The sequence below is a fragment of the Bison bison genome, unplaced genomic scaffold (assembly GCF_000754665.1).
Source record: "Bison bison bison isolate TAMUID 2011002044 unplaced genomic scaffold, Bison_UMD1.0 scf7180017864535, whole genome shotgun sequence".
NCBI lineage: Eukaryota > Metazoa > Chordata > Mammalia > Artiodactyla > Bovidae > Bison > Bison bison.
The window spans coordinates 6,485,629-6,507,072 of record NW_011495084.1 but is presented as its reverse complement, the minus strand read 5'-3'; the positions used below and the strand labels follow the sequence as shown (position 1 = coordinate 6,507,072).

The 21,444-nt window shown below is 32.7% G+C and overlaps 1 protein-coding gene across 1 annotated transcript in view; it reads right to left on the bottom strand.

The window, feature by feature from the left end:
* Positions 1 to 556: 556 nt before the first annotated feature.
* ALX1 (ALX homeobox 1) overlaps positions 557 to 21,444 on the bottom strand; it is a 21,948-nt gene continuing 1,060 nt past the window's right edge. The window contains exons 2-4 of the mRNA XM_010832039.1: positions 18,583 to 18,887; positions 15,428 to 15,556; positions 557 to 1,186 (exon numbers count right to left, since the gene is read on the bottom strand). Coding sequence (XP_010830341.1) covers positions 866 to 1,186; positions 15,428 to 15,556; positions 18,583 to 18,887 — 755 coding nt within the window. The 3' untranslated portion in view covers positions 557 to 865. The remainder of the gene's footprint in view (positions 1,187 to 15,427; positions 15,557 to 18,582; positions 18,888 to 21,444) is intronic.

Genomic DNA, 21,444 nt, shown 5'->3' with positions numbered 1-21,444 from the left:
GTGTATTTATTAGATGTTTGTGTGTAGTTTCACCAGCACCATTCTAGTTTAAATGCAACAGCAGATTTTGCAACTTTCTTTTTCTCTTGTGTGTGATAACTAATCACTGAGGCCATGCTGGCTTGTTCATTAGAAAAGATACTATTTATAGAAACTGTTCTCATAACTGTACTTTTAATCATATCAGGATATTTCAGTTATCACCTTTAGCCACATGGTTTCAGGAAACGATGCCCAAATATTTCATGCAAATGCTGGTCATTTCTGAAGAGCTCTTTTTTCATTGCATGGAAATTCACTAAAACATCTAGAAGTAAAAAATCTTCGAAGCCCATAGATAAATTCTCAGCAACAGAGGATATGCCCATTATGCCTTGGAGCCAGAGATGGAAAAATGGCAGTTAACTCCCCAAAATACCCTGCTTCAATATTTACCTGACAGCTTCAGTATCTTGACATTTTCCCCAGTGCATTTCCTCCTTTTTCAGATATTATTTTACAAGGGATTTCTTGTTATACAGAACTAACATAAATCAATCTATAACAGAGGAATTTGTTTAATACATTTATTCTTTTAAGAAGTTGCATGATCATATTTCATTGACTCATACAATAGAAAGAAAAATCTTACTACTAAAACAGAGTTTGTGGAGATGGGCGCATGGTAAACCTATTTAGTCTTTTCAGAGGTTCATTCTTAGATTTTAATGTTAAATAATAACAACTATTCATTTAAGCTGGTCTCACTGTATATCTTGACCTTTAGCAATTCCACACACAGCAGCTTATTGTGGTATCCATTAAATAGGAGAAATAAGAATGTTTTACTTTGCCATTAAGAGAAAAAGAAAAAGAGTACTGTATGTTACATGGCCCATGAAATATTGGCAGCGTGCTCCTTGGCTTTCATTCGAAGAACAGCGATACTGGAGGACCTCCTTTCAAACTCTGGCTTTGTTTCAAATGCATGTCCATTGGTAGCCCCGGTAAGAAGAGAGTCAGTGAAAAAATTGTTGAGGGGCACGTGGCTGAACTGGTTCTGGTGGTTTGAAAACCCTGTGTAACTGGAATCTGTCCGAGGCGAGTGAGAGTAAGGTGTCATACACGAGGAAGTGTCACGTGGTAACATGCATGAAGTAACCACAGAACCACCACTTGCATTTCCTGCCCACAAATTGTTCTGAATCTGGAATATATAAAACAACAAGTATTACATTTATGTGTTCTCACTTTTGTTCCTTACTTTTGGGAAACTGAATTTACAAAGTTCTGCTAGCTGTTCTTTGTCTGCTCCTATTGGGTGGTCTATAATTTCATTCTGAGTACATCAAGCAATTACTGAAAAATAATTATTTGAGATTCTTCTAGTTTGTTATACTGGAATGGATCACCAAAACCCACATATCTGACCACATAAAATACTCTCAATACAACATGTCAATCTCTTGAGGATTCTTTTTACAGTCATGATTTTTAAAATGAAATCTGGTTTAATCATTATTTTTTATCAATTCATGTGTTTAGAAAAGTGATTAAAATATGATTAAGTTTAAATATAGTTTTCATCTTTCTAAAGAAAATTACAGAATTGCATTTTTTTTAAGTTCCATAGCTGACTCAGTGTGGTATTTTTTGCTGGAAACCAATGCTGATACAAGGCTGGTTGTTCTTTAGAGATATTTTTAATCAAAATTCATTTTGGAAAATGTTTACTGTTTCATTGTTTTTCATTCCATCTAGTCTTAAATATCTCTGTGAATAGGACAATTATATACATATTTTAAATATTTATTCTATGATTTATATATAATGAGGTTGCAGCAGAATTATAACCTGTAAAGCAGATTTAGAATTCTAAAATTTGACCAATACCCAATAATGGAAGCATAACTGAGAAAAAATACTCAAGTATTAGCAAAAATACTATCTGAATGAAAATTAAGTATGGGGTAACAACTTACATAAGATTGAAAACTGAGTTATCACTTGTGCCCAAGAAATTCACAATCATCATATTAAATCCCTATAGGAAACATTTCTATCTATATTGTGCAGTATTATCAGCAAACACAAATTTCTTTAAAGTTACTAGCACACAAAAGAAACACTAAGTCAAATTTGTATACTACGAATTTTAAATAGGAGGCATCTTAGACCAGCTATTTAAACAAGAGCAAGGAAAGTGATCACACGTACTACTCAGAAGCAGAGAGAAAATCGTGACAAATGGCAGGAGCTGGAAAAAAGCAAGCAAAATGCTGCTTGGTATAGCACAGCGGAGACACAGCCTTGAAATATGAAATTTGAAATTTATGCCTTTTACAATATTATTACACTAGATTTAGATTTATACTAAAACATAACAGCAGTATATATGTTTATCCAATCTGGCTTTCTTTTCTTTTTTAAAATCATAATTAGAACACAATAATCAATTACTTAACACATATAGAATAATTTTATTGTATTTCTTTTTACATAGAAATTTCAGTCTACTACTGTAGGCTCTGGTAATACTCTTACAAAACTCAAGCTTAAGCCATACTTTTAAATATAACTTATTTTCAATTAATATCCAAAATATGTTAATGAATCTTCTAGATTACATTGTAGAGATGTTACTCTGTCACTCTGAAAGGGCCACTTAACCATTTTCAGGACTGAACAAATATCATCCTTCATGTGGGGCTTCAATGACTGGCAAGATGCCCATTTTAGTGTTGTTCTTAAAACAGTTCTTTATATAAGTATTTTCTAAGCTGCTTTAAATATGCCAAATCTGTGAGAGACATCTATAGACCTCTATCTAGCTATCTAGCCAGCTGTCCATCATGATTTGCATACTTTATCAATCTTTAAATTGTCATGGGCTATGCTGTTTAAATTTTGGCTCATCCTACTATATGTATCCCACTTTACCCAAAATATGATGATTGGTGTCAGTGATTGCTGAGCTATGTATCTCAAACCAACAGGAGGGGCCGTTAATGTCATTATTCTGTCAAACTAGTTCTTCTAACTTGATCCGGGTGATTTTCCTCTGACATTCAATCAAACATTGTGCTACACTGAAAAACCACAGTCACATGTCTGACAAAAGGGCTTTCAGGAAATGAAAGTGAACTTGCTTGCTTACTTTTGAAAAAATAAATGCAAGATAGTGGTGGAGAAAGATTATTTAGGCTTTACATTTATTAAAGGATTCCTCAGCTTACAAAGCGTGTTGCTAGAAATTATTATTGAACTCATCTACTTGTATTCCAAATGCACAGAAATATACTTAACAACTATGTAAAAAAAAAAATAATAATGGGAGTAAAGGCAAGGAAGGTGATCTATGAATTTAAATAAGTATTTTCACCTTAAATGAATTTAGGAAATCTCTCCATTTTCTATGACATAAGCAAATATTGTTATTTTGATCAAAACTTCTTACCTCAACATGATCAAGCAAGTTAAATGCATTATTTTTCATGAAACAGAACATACAGAAAGATCTGAACAGAACAGATTAATAAAGCAAGTTCCTAACAGCAATACTTTAGTTTTCACGACCAGTGAAGCTGTCACACACTTTTACTGATATGCCCGGTTTCCATGATCTCTGTCTCCCATCTCGTTCCTGTCTTTCTTTGATTTTCAAATTTCTGGCATGTTTTGACTTTGGGGATCTAGATGGTTTCTATATTATACTTGGATGTAAATCATAAAAAAACAATATCCCCAGTGTACAGAGGTCTTGCTTCCTTGGAAGCATTTCCTCTGGAGGTGTCAAACATCTGATGAGGACAATCAAGACCATGCTCATGATATCTAACAGTTATCAATTAATGGCCACGTGTCAAGCATTTTGATTAAAAGCATGATGACTTCTGAATCGTCCCAATACACAAAAAGGTATGTGCTTTTACTATCCCCATTTCGTGAAAGGTAAAACTATAAAACAGAGTTTAAGAATCTCACCAAAATTGGATAACTCTCAGGGGAGGAGGTCAAATCTGAACCCGGAAATCTTATGAAATGCTACAATGACATAAAAACTAGTCTTATGAGTTGAAATTATTTACTTATTCACAATCCTAAATTTGTGTGTATTTATAAATTCCACTTTCTGAAAGCAAAATTCCCAATGATCACTCACAACTGTTTCTCATCCCCAGGCTTGAACACAGCACATGATAAATCCTTAGTACACATTTATTAAATACTGGAAAATCTCTGAGAATATGAAATTTGGACTGATTCATCTTGAAGATATAATCAAAATTTTGTGGAAAATTATGCTAACATATCTAAATTTTTTTCTCATGCTTTGAATGCCAGAATCACCATACTACACAATCTTAACAGAAATGAAAATTACACAGCTAGAGACCCTGTTGACCCTATATCTTTAGGAAGGTAATCTTTTTTCTTGTTAAACATGTATTATCTTATCTTCTGGAGATTCTGATTCATTAAGCAGGTAGTATAGCTGAGGGGATCTGTACTAAAATAATGGCAAAGATGATAATGGGGCTTCCCAGGTGGCACAGTGGTAAAGAACCCACCTGCCCATACAGGAGACACACGAGATGTGGGTTCAACCCCTAAAGATGGTAAGACACAAAAGCAATTCAGAACATCACTTAGGATGAAGAAACACTATTGAAGCCCAACTTCCTTCCAAATACAAAAAATTCTCGTACATTTTCAATTATGTTCAATTTCTGTGATAAGAAGCTCACCCTGTTTTAAAAAAAAATTCCATTCCCCTCTGGGGAGCTCTGTAAAAAGGTGTAATTTTCCTGTTTCTTCTATTTCTGTTCCTTATACAGAATAAGCAGCATCCTTCTTACATGAGAAAATCTTCAAATATCATGAGATTATTATACAATCATAAGTCTCTCTTCTCTAAGGATTCTTCATATTGATTTCCAGACAGTATCATTCTAGTCACATTCCTTTGGATGTGTTGGAGGTTGTCATTGCCCTTCCACGCTTATAAACATCCAGCACTGACAACAGAATATAATATTCTAGATGTTGTCTGATCACTGTGGGGATGATCCAGCAGCTATCATCTTTGTTCTAGATCATCTACTTCTATTAGTGTCTGAAGAAGTAATGTGGTTAAACAACAAAGTTGTTTGAGCTTGTAGTTTAATAAATCTACCACTGTTCAGGTAGGCTCCTTCTATTTCTCCTTCATTCCATTCTTCTAAGTGGTCATTTTAAAACGACGTGCTAGAATCTGTAAGTCATATTGTCTAAAACTACATATTTAACAACAGAGAAGTCATACAAAAATCTTACTCTCTGACTTATTAAAAGAAATACTACATTTGATTTTTTTCTAAGATCACTACTTATCTTTCTAATATTTTTTATACTAGTTCATAGACACTGCTGCTGCTGCTAAGTCGCTTCAGGCATGTCCCACTCTGTGCGACCCCATAGACGGCAGCCCACCAGGCTCCACCGTCCCTGGGATTCTCCAGGCAAGAACACTGGAGTGGGTTGCCATTTCCTTCTCCAATGCATGAAAGTGAAAAGTGAAAGTGAAGTCACTCAGTCGTGTCTGACTCTTAGCAACCCCATGGACTGTAGCCCACCAGGCTCCTCTGTCCATGGGATTTTCCAGGCAAGAGTACTGGAGTGGGGTGCCATTGCCTTCTCCGTCAGACACTAGCACTAAATAAATTTTTGTAGGCTTCTAAGTATATAATATGCAAGAGATTTACAACCAGGAGCAATATTATTGAATGCCCACATTCTTTTTATATGTGCTTTAAAAAAAAGAAAAGAAAAACGGAAAAAGAAAGATTGTCTGTCTTTACATTTTTTCTTCTTTGTTGTGTTTAAAAGGAGTGGATAATCTAAAAATATTCCATGTTTTAATGTGGTTCACAGCATTTTTTAAAGTTCTGGGGGTATGTTCAAAGCATTGTCCACAGAATTTAGCCAACTGCCTCCCATTAGCATGAAAGAAAGTTTAGCTGACTTACTACTCTCCACTTTGAATGTTTGCCCCTTAATGTTTTTCTAATCAAGTGAAAACTTTATATATTTAATTATTCCACAGCTTTGAATTTTGGAGGAAAAAAATTTTTTTTTTGTCTGATTCTTTCCAAACTGAAATCCTTTAATGTTCACCTTCCTTCCAAGGAATTAAAAGTAATAAAAGCTAGAAGGAGAGGGTTAATATGTAAGTATACATACATATATTAAGAGTTCTTCACTGTGGATCTATGTATGTCATGAATTGATGGAACAGAGTAAATCATGGATAGGAAATCATAAATCTCATTTACCTTCACCTTAGAAACTTGATATAGATATATTCTTTACATAACCAAAGCTAGAAAGAAAATTTTAGTATGCTAAATGTGGTATATATTTCTAATGTATTTTCTGATTTTACTGTAGTGGGGAGTTTTTCATACTTCTAAAAAACCTCTTAATCTCAGTTTATTATTCTTTCCCTTAGTTGTAAAGTAGTATGATATGTAAAAAAAATATCAAATAGTTTCCTGATTTATATACTCTATATCTCAATGTTTTGTTATTTATGGAGATATTAGCCTACAGAATTAATTTGGATTTAATAGAAATACTGAAAAAATGTGAGAATATAGGAGTAATTTTAGAGCATTCTTAAAAAGCATCTTTTAAAGCATCTCTAAAGCCAACTAAATAATTTTTTGCCTACTAAAATAAGTTTACTTAATCTTACTCCTCTACATATAGACTGTTTTCTTTCTGCCACCAACATTTATATGTACACGAGACACACACACACACCAGGATACACGTATTATCCTATACTCATACGACCTTCACATCATAGCCCCAACAGTTCCCCGTGGGAGTTCAAAGGCTGCTGTGAAAAAACAGACAGCAGGGATTCACAAAGAGGTATCTGTGATGATGTTATAGCAATAGTTTCTTTCCATTAAAATAAAAAAGTTGATTTTGGCTTTTCCTGTTTGACAGAATGCTTACTTTTATTGCCTACTCTGAGTATTATTCAATACTTACTATAAAGATTTATTACCACATTATCACTATAGAATTTAATTTACCAGATTTTTATATGGCCTCTTTTAAAAAGGCAAACATCACTTTTTACAAAAGTAGCTTGACTTTTTAAGAGACCATTATATTCTTTATTAGCATATCCCCTCCTTTAAAATTCAGAGGGATAAAGTATTAATAAGAATCATATGCTTATTAACTTGCAGATATTTTTAGCTGTTGGGACCTTAGGGTCCCATTAACTTTTCTAGTAACTACATCAGTAGGCTTCTGGCAGAGAGAAAGGGTATAGGTGTTTTTCTAAACAGTGAATTTGCTACCAGTGAATCAATAACATACACTGAGACTTTGTGTACCTGGGGAAAAAAATCCCAGGTTGAATTAATCACACAGTGAAAAGATAAATCTGGGCACATTTAGGTACTACTTGAAATAGAAATGAGGGTACGTTTTCATTAGTGCCCTCTTATTAGATGTAATTTTAACTAAATATATATATATAAATACTAAGATTTTGGAGGAATTAATTTAAAAATTTTTTTAAATGTGTTTTAAATGCATAGTATTACTAAGTTGAAGTGGTCAGAAAGTATTTATTCATCAGAAAAGGATCACACGTTAATTGTTCATTGCTACTTTGAGTTCTTAAATGAAATTTCATCTTAGAAATGTATATATGGATTTCAAACAGGAGGAATGCCTTTTCTGTAAAAAAAAAACAACACTATCAGATGTCATAGTCACGTGAGACTAACAAACTGGAAAGAAATTTGCTATACAGAAAAATAAAAGTGTGTATCTCTTGTTAATGTAAAACGTAAAGACTATCTCAATTAGTCTCATAAGCAATGTTAATGTCTGTAAATTTTCAGAATGATATCATATGTCTAAATTTTGCATTATTCAAATAATATTCGAAATATGCTCCACATAAAAGATATAGGAAACATTAAGAACATCTTTCTTTACCCTTACTGTCGAATGTGTTCTTAAATTTTAAATTGTGATCATTACAAAAAATTTTTATAGGAAATCTCACCCTACATACCTTAAAATGAAATCATAGCACTTGGCATTTGCTATTTTTAAAAATATTTATCCAGCAGCAATTATCATTTGAAGTATTTTCCAATTATTTGTCACCTTAATTCTCATCTATTTTAATGCATGCATGCTAACTACTGTTGAATCATGAGTGCCTAATTCATTTTTAATGAGAATTCAACTATTTAAAAAATTCAGAATTATAAGAAACAAAAATTATAAGTTTTCTTTGTAAATTATTAACCTAAAATGTAAATCAAGTATGCAAACACAAAATATTTATACAGTATATTTTTAATCTTAGAGTGTTTCACAAGGTGTCATATACAAGCTTGCAATTTATTCTTAAAATCCTGAGTCATCAATTATATTCATCTTATATTTAACTCTAATTTGGAATTTTATTTTTGTTATTTTAAAATCAACTGTGCATTTGCACTAAAAAGTCTATTTAATGCTCCATAATTTAGAATAAGAATGAAAACTCACAGATGCATGTAGTTTAATAAATGTGGTGCACATACAATTCTGGATTAAAGTATATCCTGAGGTTCACACTAACAATAATGGTTTAAACTGCAGGTTTTAATCCAGACGTTCTCATAGACTTCTCAGACTTTGATGCTTAATTTCCCCCTTCCTTCTTCCATAAGGTAGTTTTAATATGTATGAACTATTTTTATATTTTTAATTTTTACTTTTTATTATTTTGATAATCTACTTAATTTACTGATTTACTCTTTCCTCTTAAAATACAAACTATGTACAACCGAATCAGTTAAATACAACACTTAACAGTGTTCACTTAACTAAAAGCAAAACAAATAAAAAAAGAAAACAGCTAAGTTATTACTACTATGTAAAGTCTTTAAATCACATTAAATGTGAATATTACATTTCAAAAAATAAGTCTATTTTCATAATCAACAATGTGAAAGCACTTTACTTCTTCTAGAGGATATTCTTTACTTCTTTAAAGTATCCAGGATTACTTTCACCAAATAGAAGAATTATTCTCTGTCTGTGTCTAGCTGTTCCTTTACTTAATCAATACTAACAAAACCTACCTCCTGCTATACCTAACTTAGTTTTAACATATACATATATGTGAAATAGACTTTATATGTTTTTATATAAATATATATATTTAATTAAATTCGGAACGGTATCATTGTAAAAACTGTATTGATTTGAATAAATGATATCCTTCTACAACTGTAAGTATTTGTGCTTACAATCAGTGATAAATTGTATCACTTGTTGACCTGGTGCTGTTAATACTTCGTCCCTCCATTCATAAAGGAAGTGTCACTGTACTACAATATATGACCATCTCATTGGTTGTTTGAAAGGTGTGGAACTACTCATTACACAATGCATCATGTATAGCTACATTATTAACATTTTTAAAAGATCTTGGGGTCTTTGTTTACTTCAAATACTTGGGGAAAAAACAGAAGTAACAGTGATAAAAATGATACTTTTTCTAAAGGTTAAAAACTGCTCCAGGTGCCTTTAAATCACTAAACCACAGTGGTTAAAGGAAACAAGCTTCATATTCTTTATTTAGCTTAAAGTAAAGGCAAACTTCAAGATTAGGAGAGAAATTTGTTGGTAGAAGAAGGTAAGGTAAACAACATCTTCATAATCACTATTTTACAGAAACTTTAAAATTTCTTTTTAAAAACTGTATAGCAATGTTTTAAATAGTATATGTTAAGTTAAAAATACTTTACAGCTTTTCATCTGTTTTTAAAATTATTTTAGTGACTACAAATTATCTGTAACGTGAATCCAACGTTTGCTAGGTTCAAACTCCAAGTGGCAAATATTTCTAAAGGCATCAATTAAACAACAGAAAGCAAAAATACTACATGGGTCCTTTTGTACATTTGGAAAATAGATATAATTATGATTCCACTATTTACTAAGTAAAACCTTACTGAAAATCTTGGCAGGAAAACTTTCAACCTTTCTTTTGCAATTTTTGATGAAAAAATATTTTCTAAGTGAGAAAATAATTCTGATAGATTAAGAATATATTCAAATTTTCCTAAAGCTACCATATTTATTTGGTCATCCTAATTTAAAGAAGAAAGTGTATTTAACTGAACTTGTTCTTTCCCTGGGATCCCCAAATAGTAAATTTACTCACAATGTATTGATTTAAATACTGCAACAAAAAAGGGCATTCAAACCACTTAGCTACTTCTCTATTGCAGAAAAAAAATTAATAATGACTAATAGCTATTAGAGAATCAGGACTATTTATTGAGCCCTCATTATGTACTAGGAAATACTTTGCATAAACTATTTTAATTCTCACAAATAACATATGAACTTCTATCACCATTTTATAAATGAAGAGAAATGTTCCCAGCAGTTAATTTATTTGCCAAAGGTCTAAAAATCTATTAAGTGGCACAGTCAGGATTTGAACCCACAGCTACCTGATTGTGAAGCCAGGAGTCATACGTTAATCCATGGCCCACCCCAAATCCCAAGATTTAGTTCAACAGACTATTTAGAAATCATTTTAATCCTCTCCATAAGAGAAAAAGTATCATCAACATCTTCATCTACACTAAGACCACCAACTCTAGTACCAAGGAAGTCCAGAGACTTTTTCAAAGTCACCTAGCTAGTAAATGATCAAGTTAATGTAAGCTTAATCTGACCTAATCCTAATGGCACAAAATGTACACTTCTTCTAAGTATGAAGGCTGGCTACAATCTTTCGATCCATTGTGTCCAACTCCTTGCAACCCCATGGACTATACAGTCCATGGAATTCTCCAGGCCAGAATAGTGGAGTGGGTAGCCTTTCCCTTCTTAAGGGGATCTTCCCAACCCTGGGATCGAACCCAAGTCTCCAGCATTGAAGGCGGATTCTTTACCAGCTGAGTCACAGGAGAAGTCCATAATCTTTCTAGAAAATATGTATAACTTAACAAAAATATTTTATTCACCAAAAATAATTATTTTAAAGATGCTTTGGTTTTAATAAATTAGAAACACATTAGAATCTAATGTTGATAGATACTTGCTTAGTTCTTAAACTCAAGGACAAAATTATGTAAGTCTCTTTTGGTATGCTAGATATATTCTGCATCAAGAAATTTTTGCAGAATTTGTAATATCTAATTTGCAATCTGTCTAGAAAGCACGAGATTTTTTTCTGGATCATCTGTATAACCTCTGTGCCTAAAACAAGACCGAGCATGTACCTGTTTGATAAAATGCAAAACTATAAAATGATAAAACTCTGGAAGAAAATGAATTAAGCTGAAAGGGGTCTGCAAAATCTTTCTAGTCTATTCCTTTCAAAGAGGAAAAGTTAACTGCTTAAGACCACAGAGCTGGTTGAGAGCAGAGATTCGGAAACCATCTGTTTTATTAAAAATAGACTAATTTTGTTTTATAATGAACTCCTGAAAACTGAAGTGAACCAAAACTTTTTTCACATCTATTCGGTGTATATATAATTTGCTTAACACTGTGATGATACAATGTGAGTAAGAATGGAATCATCTTTTAAACACTTTACATCCTAAATGGTGTGGCAGACATTTTTACACAATCCACCACAAGGTCAGTGAGAAAGTGACGCTCTGACTGAGGGAAAATTGAGAGGAGGCTTCCTGGTTTAGGTGAGGGATAGGGAATTCAAGATAGAGGGAAACAGATTTAGCACAAGCAATGAGACTCTTCTAAAATATCATGTAATGGAGAACACTAAATAATTTAATTTAGCTATACTGTATTGACAAATGGCAACTGATATTGTGACCCAAAATAGAGCTTTAATAAAAAACACTACTATTTTCACTACATCAAAATATACTACCTTTAATTACTACTGACATCACAGTACTCACTTTTTTATTTGCTTTCAAACATGAGCAAGTTTTAAAAAAAGAGTATCTTAGTCTAAGAAGTATCTACATTTTTTAAATGTTTTATTATTTAGGCATTTTTCCTTTCCAAAGTAAGGCGATGTTTCAGGGTCAAAATTGAACTATTTCAAGACTCAGTGTTGGTTTAAGGAGAAAATGTTGCATAAGGAGGCCGGGACTCCTGAACTCAAAACACTTGGGCTCAAATTCAATGAGTTAAGGGTTATTAGGAAGAAGCCTGGCTTAACAAGCTCTCAACTGGTAGTTACTATTTTTACTGTTACAGCTGTTGTTACTACAGTGTAATGAAGAGCAGTGAAAACAAAGTATTTATAACATTTTAGAAAGTATTAATTACTATTCATAAATAAACATTCTATGTTATATATAGATACTTTATGCTAGGTAAGATTATGATACAAAGGCTTACTATTATGAGTGGGCTGAAGGAGATCATTTTCTAAACCATTTCTGGTTTTGATGTATTTCTGCGTATGCTTTTGCTTCCCTGCCAAATTGCTAATTCTTTATTTCTGTCCTGCCGCCAACTTTTTCTAGTTCCAACTTTTTTGTAATTAATAATTTTTTTTTCTGTAATTAGTAACAGTAACCACATTCAATGTCTTATTGCACTGAGTTGGTTAGACTCTTTCAATTCCTATTTTTCCCACTATAAACTATTTTCAAGCCACAATTTTTTTTTTTCTTTTTAAAAAGCAGTTTCCTTAGGCTGAGTCTTGAGACATGACTTTGGCATAGTTATTTTTTCAAACAAACTAAAATAAAGTCAACCACATATTTTTAACTGAAACAGAATTTTCCCCTGACTTTCTTCAATACCTAGAGTGGGGAGTGGGAGACACTTGATTTCAGAATTTTTGGTAACCAAACATTAAATGACTTAGCAATACAGAAAAGTCCTGTGGATTTGACAGTATTGATTTTTATCATTGTTGATGAACTGCACTGTCAAAATAACTTCAACATATGATGTCTGTGTTCCCATATTTAAATTATGAGGTGGTATAACCAAATATACATAAAAATTATGGAGAACCCACAAAGAGAAATTAGTGCAAAATTCTATTATCTCTGAGGGGAATTTTTTTAACTAATCCTTTGTTGGCATGAAAAAGACCATCAAATGTATAATTTGACCACACCATTTCCTTTCCTGCTTGAGCTCCTAGGTGACCTCATTCTGTTAATGGCTAATATCGAAAGCTATGAAGCACAATAATAACATCATGGCAAGATAATTTTAGGGGGTGACTAAAATTAAGGGTGACTAGAGTGTATGGTTATATTAAGTTTTTATATAGAGCTTAATTGGTGCAAGGCCCTATTCTACACATTTTACGATATTCTAAAGAAGAAAGGGGGGTTAGCACCAAGGCAACTAAGAGCAAGGAGCAGAAAAGTGGAAAATAGAAATAGGAACAGTGAAAGGAATGAAGACTGAAATAATAAGGTGAAAAAAAGGTACGCTGCAGTCAAGTGTTGTGAGATAGACTTAGCAGTAAGACTGCTTAAAGTCTACTTGAAAAGAGTTCATAATTTGTGACTTTATTATTTCTAAAGTCATCACAAGTAGTTTAAAACTATGTAAAGTATATGCCATCTCTGATATTTTCTATTGTTATTTCACTGGTTGGCAGTGAACATTTTCTGCTCCCTTGAACTGAACTGCAGATCTGAATAATGGGACTTAAGTCTTATGCTCTTTTGCTATTAATCATTTAATCATGTTACTTACCCTTAAGAGCCACAGTACCTCTGCTTAAATCTGAGCTTTCCTACACTTATAAAAGTGAGTAAATATCTCACTTTTATTAGCGGCAAGAAATACCTCGCCCCTCTATGCCTCAGTTTCCACATATAAAAAATGGGAATAATTAATATCACCTACTGCATAAGGTTACTGCAAGGATTAAATGAGTTAATAAATGTACACTGCTTAGAACAGTGACTGACAGAGAGGGCTACAGTCTTGTTAACAACTAAGAAAACTGCAGTTTCTGCTCCCTTGGAACTTACCGCCTAGAGGAGAAACATCCTTGCAGCATTTTGCTCAGAACTCAACTAGGATACTCAAAACATGTGCTGATGCTAAGTAACCAGGGGGATACACATATTTTTAAAATAGGAGAAAATATAAAGGAACTACTTTAAAGTAAACTTTTTGAAGTAAGGGAAATAAGATTCCTCTTAAGGTATGGGCCTTTATTCAAAAGGTACCCATATCACTGGTCTTTAAGGAAACTGCAGTGGCAAGGCTTAGCTGTAGCAGCCCTTTATGAACCGCCCTGTAAGGAACCACTCGTGTGATCATGGACCAATTCTCGTTCTTAATTCATCTGGGTCTGGTTTCCTGACTTTTAAAATGAAGGAACTAGGTGATTTCTAAGGTTCTTATTCACATATAATATTACATTAATAAATTTCATGAATTTACCTGGAGGAGTGAAAGTCTCAAGATAGGTTTTTAAAAAATCATGAAAGGTACAAGAACACAAAGACAGCATGAAATGAAAGGACTGACTTCATGCTCACAAGGTATGAATTTACAGTTGAAGAAAATGAATATCCTTACGTTTGGAGCTATGATGATTTGTTTACTGAACTATCAAAATATTCCATCAGTATATGTGTTACATATTCATTTTCAAAGTAGTCTCTTACAACACATATCATTATACAATAAGGAATTAAATAACAGATGGCTTGCCTTATAATACACATATAAATACACATGTATTTATGTAGCAAATACAATTTTGAATATTATAATTCAGTAGCAGGAAAAATTAATATCCAATTACAAAGACAAAATATATTTATGTGCATTACAAAGTATGAAAAAACAACCCTCTCTAAATTAAAAGAAAAAATTAGAGGAAAAAAATTTCTAAATACACTTAATGTGATACAATTTAAAAATTAGGTCCAGAACTAATTCTATACATGTTTTAAGTCACAAAGGGATAAAATGCTTCCTTGAAACAGTAAGCAGTTTCAAAGCTGAAAAGACAACATAGGAGAAAAAATAGTTTTAAGTGGAACTGAAGGTTTCATCGGCCACATTTAACAGTAGGTTATGGTACAGTTCATAAAAAAAGAGCCACCGAGCCTAGCAATGTTTTATGTATTTTAAAAGTTAACAAAGGGAGTGAGTCTGAATTATTAAAATGCAAAGTAATTAAGAGATATTATTGAATGATGCTACTTAAGTTGTTGCAATGTATACCAAAGAAGAGACCTTGAAATATTTTAAAATGAATGGCTCTGGAAAAATAAATAAAAATAAATATTTTAGCAAAATAAAAGTCCAACAAACATGAAAACAATTTTTGGAGATTAAAATTTTCATTCTTAACTATTATATTAGACATGATAAAGCTTACACTAGCCCTTTTAAGAATATACAAACCACACTTGTGTATCTCAGTGTTCTGTGCAATTTACCATACCTGTGGATAGCTGTCAGTTCTTGGCAAAACCGATATGTCATAGGTGGCAGCAAAATGGCTCTTAGCTTGCTGGATCTGGCCATAACGTTCTCTTTTTCTCCACTTGGCCCTTCGATTTTGAAACCAAACCTAATTTGTTTAAAAAGTAGAATTTCAGCTAAGGAACTGCTGGTAATGCAAATATGATGGTCAAAGACGTTAAATCAGAAAGGTAAACCAGGTCAAGAAAGTTACAAAAGCAGAAATGTTTTTATATTAGAAAGGGATCCACAAGGTTTACTTTCTATTTTATTTTACCCCGATATGATAAGTGCCATGCCTACTAGGCAATACAGTTTAACAGAATGAGACAAGGTGTTTTCAAAATTTTATTTAATATGTCTGAGCCTCTATTTTTTTTTACTTACGGAAAATAAAAAAGAATTAGTTTATATGACCTTGAAGATTCCTTATATCTCCAAATTATCATAGATAATAATCCTCTCTCAGAGAATGCAAGTCTAAAAGACACTCATAAATTTTTAATTTGGGGTTATGTATATAACATGAACTCAGCCAATCTATAACCAAATTAATATCTAAGTCTGTCAAAACAATTATCTTTAAAACATGTCACAAAGTGGAGGGTCTTCTGGGCTGTACCCAGACTTACAAAAACTTAGAAAAATGTAAACAAACACATTACATCTAAAACATATGGCACCAGCAGAAATACAATGATTATTTAGAAGCAAACTAGTAGAATTACATGTTATATTGAGTATGGTAAAGATTATGGGTAAAATGGTATCACCTGAAGCTGAGCTATGGTTTTAAAATATACAAATTGTTTATAACATAAATTGTCTCACGTATAAGATTTATTTTCTCTTATAGAAAATGCTCACAAAATCTTAAAGATAATTTCTCCAATTTAAAATCCTTATGGATAATATAAATTTTAAAATAAATAGGACAGATATAATCAAGTGTCAAGAAAGCCTGTGTATTAGTATGGCCTCCACACAGTTCCTAAACTATTTTCCAAATTTCTCTACCTAATTATATAGTAGAAACATCTAGTATCATCTGTCTTCCTCAGAGGGTTAAATATTAACCAGTTCACACTTGTAAGATCTCCAGAATCTTCATTTTAATATTTTAGGTGTTAAAAGGTTATATAGAAAATTAAATTAAACATGTATAATTTGATATATAATTTACATGAGCAGCTTTCTGAAAGCTGTTTAGTCTTCAGAGAACTCTCTTCAGAATACAAAATATTTAGGAAAAAAGCTGAAAATGAATTATAAAAATGCACATTGTAAAAAAGCATTTCACTAAAATTTATTTGAATTTTTTATTCTATTTTGTATTCAATTCTACTCTTTTATATCTTTTCCTTCACACTTATGGAGACATGTTAATATTCAGTCTGGAGTGTAAGCAAGTATTGCAAATTTAAAATGGCAGTTTGAACAGTTCTCAGAAGGCAAAGAGAACTACCTGTTCAGATGTTTTCTTAGAACACTGCTGGCAAGTGTGTATTACCCACTATATTCAGGGCTTAAGACAACATTAACAACAAAACAAAGCAAAACACTTTTTTGTTTTCTCCATAGACAGGCACCAAGAGCATACTAAGGGAATTTAGTAATGAGGGCTTTTTCCTTTAGAAGAAAACCTTGACAATCACCTTAAAATAGGTGCCCATTACCACCACTCTTATGCAAAAAGCAAGGAAACTACCTGAGTAAATTAGGTTCAGGCTGGCTCTCTGTGCCTATTCTTAGACCAAAATTAACCAGCACTTGGTGAAATGTTAAGGGGCAAACACACTTTGTGCACAGCTGATCATCTATGTGTAAACATATTTTTCTATGGTTATAACTAATTTAAATATACGAACACAAGACCAAAAAACACACAGGTGGGGTTTGTGTTAATGCTTGACAATTCTCAAATTCTTTCTTAGTACTGACTTTCTCCATATTTACTTCCTAAACTAAGATAAAATAACCATTTGTCTCTATAAACTAAAGCAAAAATCTGCTGCTTGTTACTCCTGCACCACCAGATGTTGTCTTTAACAATGTATAAGAGACTTACAATGGCTCAGTCTTCCGAAGGAATACTATTACTCCACTCAGAACAAAAATTTATTTCTTTATTCTAGTGGTTTATGGAAATTGCAAAATTCAGTATTATTTTTTTTTAGAGTCGTAAAAACACACAAAAAGAAAAAGGTCATTCTCCTGAATTACTCTTACTTGCAAACTAAGAAAATTGTTTAAAAATATCAAGGCTAGGAAAAATAAAATACACTTAAGAGGTAGAATTTTACCCAGTATTTTTAATTTTGTTTTTTCAAATTATTAAAAAATTTAGTATACTGAATCATCTAATTTGATAATTTGAACACAATTTATAGATATAACAATTAAATTTATACATTTAAAAGTTACTTTTAAGATTATTATTCCTACTGCTTCTGAAAAAATCATGCAAGTTATCCAGACTTTAAAAATTACAATGGAAGGCATGTATTGACAATTGCTGGGACTAGAAAATTGTATATGTGCTTATACAACTTTTAATTATATATCGTGAAAATAGTTTACAGTATACCTAACAGCTGAGAGTTTGTGAGACTGTTTTTTTTTCTTTGTTTTATTATAACTCCAACCTTGGTAAAATTATAGGTGCTTATGGGCCATTATACAAATAACTTACAAATCTAAGGTATATAACCCAAAAAGAGCTTTGACAGGTGATAGAAAAATAAAATACATGAATTACTAAATTGGACAGCTATGGTTCTGCGTTTTTGTCCTTTAAGGATCACTTTTTGAAATCAGAGATTTGTTATCATATTCTGTTCTTTTAAAATAATCATAAGCTTTTATGCCTAAGTAATAAGTCAAGTTCTTTTCTCTTAGGCTTGTGTGTGAGCTGTTAAATCGTTTGCAAGTAAAAAGTAATTTTAGTAGACTTACATGCCTCTGCTACACTGTTCTCTATCTTCAGCAGGAGAATCAGTTTCTGCCTTTGTGGTAAAACTTTGGAATAAACTTTGTGGTAAAACTCTGTGGCAACTATGGAATCATTCTAACACTACCCCCCAACCACCTCCCCCCTCCAAACACACACAGCCTCCAGCCTTCATTGGCTCCTACCTGGACCCTGGCCTCAGTCAGCTCTGTCCTCAGAGCAAGCTGTTCTCTGACATACACATCCGGGTAATGGGTTTTTTGAAAGACCTTTTCCAGCTCCTCCAGCTGCAGGCTGGTAAAGGTGGTTCGGTGTCTCCGCTTCTTACTGCTGGATACGTTGCTGTCACATTTATCCCCAAGTTCATCCAGTTCTCCCTTTTCTGGAATCCCTTTCACGGGGGACAGCCGGAGACTGTTACAGTTGTCCATAGCTCTATTTAGTTCGGTGTGAAGAGGCTGTCCTTCTACTTTAGTGATCCCATAGTTCACTGCACCCAGAGGGGGGAAAAACAGTTCTCAGCATTGCAAAACACCTTGATGAAAGAATTAAGTTGAAGTGATACAGACCATCAGGCAGGTAGTCTTACGATTTATCCTGCCAGTATTGATTTGATCATCATATTATCTACTACTGGGCTTCCCTGGTGGCTCAGCTAGTAAAGAATCCGCCCGCAATGTGGGAGACCTGGGTTCGATCCCCGGGTTGGGAAGATCCCCTGGAGAGGAGAACGACTACCCACTCCAGTATTCTTGCCTGGAGAATTCCACAGACTGCACAGTCCATGGGGTCGAAAAGAGTCAGACACAACTGAGTGACTTTCACTTTATCTATTATTATTAACTCACTTTGGGCAAGTTTAGAATCATCTAAATATGTGTACATGGAACTTTATATTAATTTGCCAGCATCACATGTAGTTCTGTTTTTCAGGCTTAATGTAATATTTATCCCGATAATTTATAATCAAAGTAGTCAAATTAAAAGATGCTCTGGTTAAAAAAAAAAAAACTAAAACTAAATGACCATAATTTTTGAAAAGTGAGCCGAATTTCTTATGTCTTATTTATTCACAGCAGACAAAAGTAAGCTACTAACAGGGCTCAAAAAGGACATTTCAATTTTAAATACTGTCTGTAAACCAAAATCCATACTCTTCTCAAAGTTATGTTTCTCCTCCACATAAAACCTATGGACTACAAATTTAAGAAATGGCATTGTTTCTACTATATTTCCAATATTTCAACTGCATATCATGTCCACATTTAACATTTTAATTTTAAAAAGTGACCTACTAAGTCAAAAAAAGAATTTTTCGTCAGTTTCTAAAAGTGTTTTTACAGAAAAGGATAAGATTTAAGTAGACTTCTTTAGCTTAAAAACTCACTTGCAGTTATCTAAACATGTCAAATTTATGCTTAACTCTTTTAAAACATGAAATTGTCTTAAGATAGAAAGCTTTACTCTTCCTTTCAGTAAAGCACAGAAATTAAAACATCTATTAGAAGATTACAAAGGATATCATCTGGCATTCTGTTTAGGGGTGTTTTAATTTCAGTGATTTCCTCCAGATTCCATTGTGCCCCACACACAAATGTAATGGATACACATAACGAAATAGGAAACATTTTTTAAGTCGGCTCAACCATAACAATGATTTCCAATGAACTGCTATACTTTTTTCGTTTTTGTCTATTTTTTAATTCTCTCTTACAATGCATATTTAGCTTTTTTTACAATGTATTTTAGCTTTACTTTAGTCATTATACAAATGTATTGAACTCTAGTACCTAGGTAAATCAAATACCCAATTGCCTTTAGGCAAAAAAATATGTGATGTAAAACTAAATATAAAAGAGAGCCTTGACTGATTAACAAACAATACAGTTTTGTCTCCGTGGGCAGAGTTAATGGGGAACTGCGGTAATTAGCGATGGGGGAGGGGAAACAGGCGTGAGGGTAAGGGCATCTCAGGGAAAAGGCAGGAACTTTCCTAAATTTAGCGGACTCCTTGTTGCCCACATTCACCTTACTTAAAACTTTCCTATTAAAATCCATCCTAACAGTGTGATGTTCTTTTAAAACTTTATAAAATATAAAAAATCACCTATTTCTCTTATTTTTGGAATCCCGACAATTTAAATAAAATATTATGATTCTTATCCAGCAGTCAACAGAGGACATTTCAGAACCATTTAAAAACAAATCCTGTCCATGGAAATAACTTTATGGATACACTTTAAAATTCCAAAATATAAATACTGCAATCTGAAATACAGTCAAAACTTTAGTATATTAAAATAAAATTATTTTTTCGCGTCTTTCTAAATAAATGAGACTTAACGGATTTTTCTCTATTGTTTGTTCCTTTTTTATTTAACCTTGCAAGTCAAAAGTAACTTGCAACGTTGAACAAAATAAGTAAAATATACGAGGCCTTTTTTTTTTTAAGCTTATTGCGTACTAAGTATTTAGAAGAGAAGCTACTATGAGCCAGTGGCTAGCCAGATTGTGAACCTCCATTAAAACAAGGGGCGGGAGGCTTGTTGTAAATATTTCACACTTAATTCGTTTGTTATTTTAAAGCAACCCGCTCCTTACAGCTTAACTGTGGAATATATACAATGATAAGGAAAAGTCCTCTTGGAATTGTAAACTTGCTTTAGCTGTCGCGATCTGAAAAAAAATAGGTTTGTACTGGGTTACAAGATAGAAAAGATAGATGGTTTGTTTTGATAACATTTTGACTTTGAGATACTTGGCCATCCAAAGTTGAAGATTTCACCCAGAAGCATTCCGAAAGGCTTCTTAGGCGACTTCTACCGTGGAGTCAGAAAAATCAGACAATGCGGAATTCGCGAGTGAGTGACTATATATTGGGGATTCTTTGCCCGAAGCTATGTAAAGTGATTTGGCGTTTAACAAACATTTATGCTGTTGTAGAGCAAACCCAAAGAAGCAGAAATCACAAATCCACAGAAACTCATCTAGTAAGCCTCTAACTTCACAAAGAAAGATATCGTTACGTCTTGAAAAGTTAAAAAAAA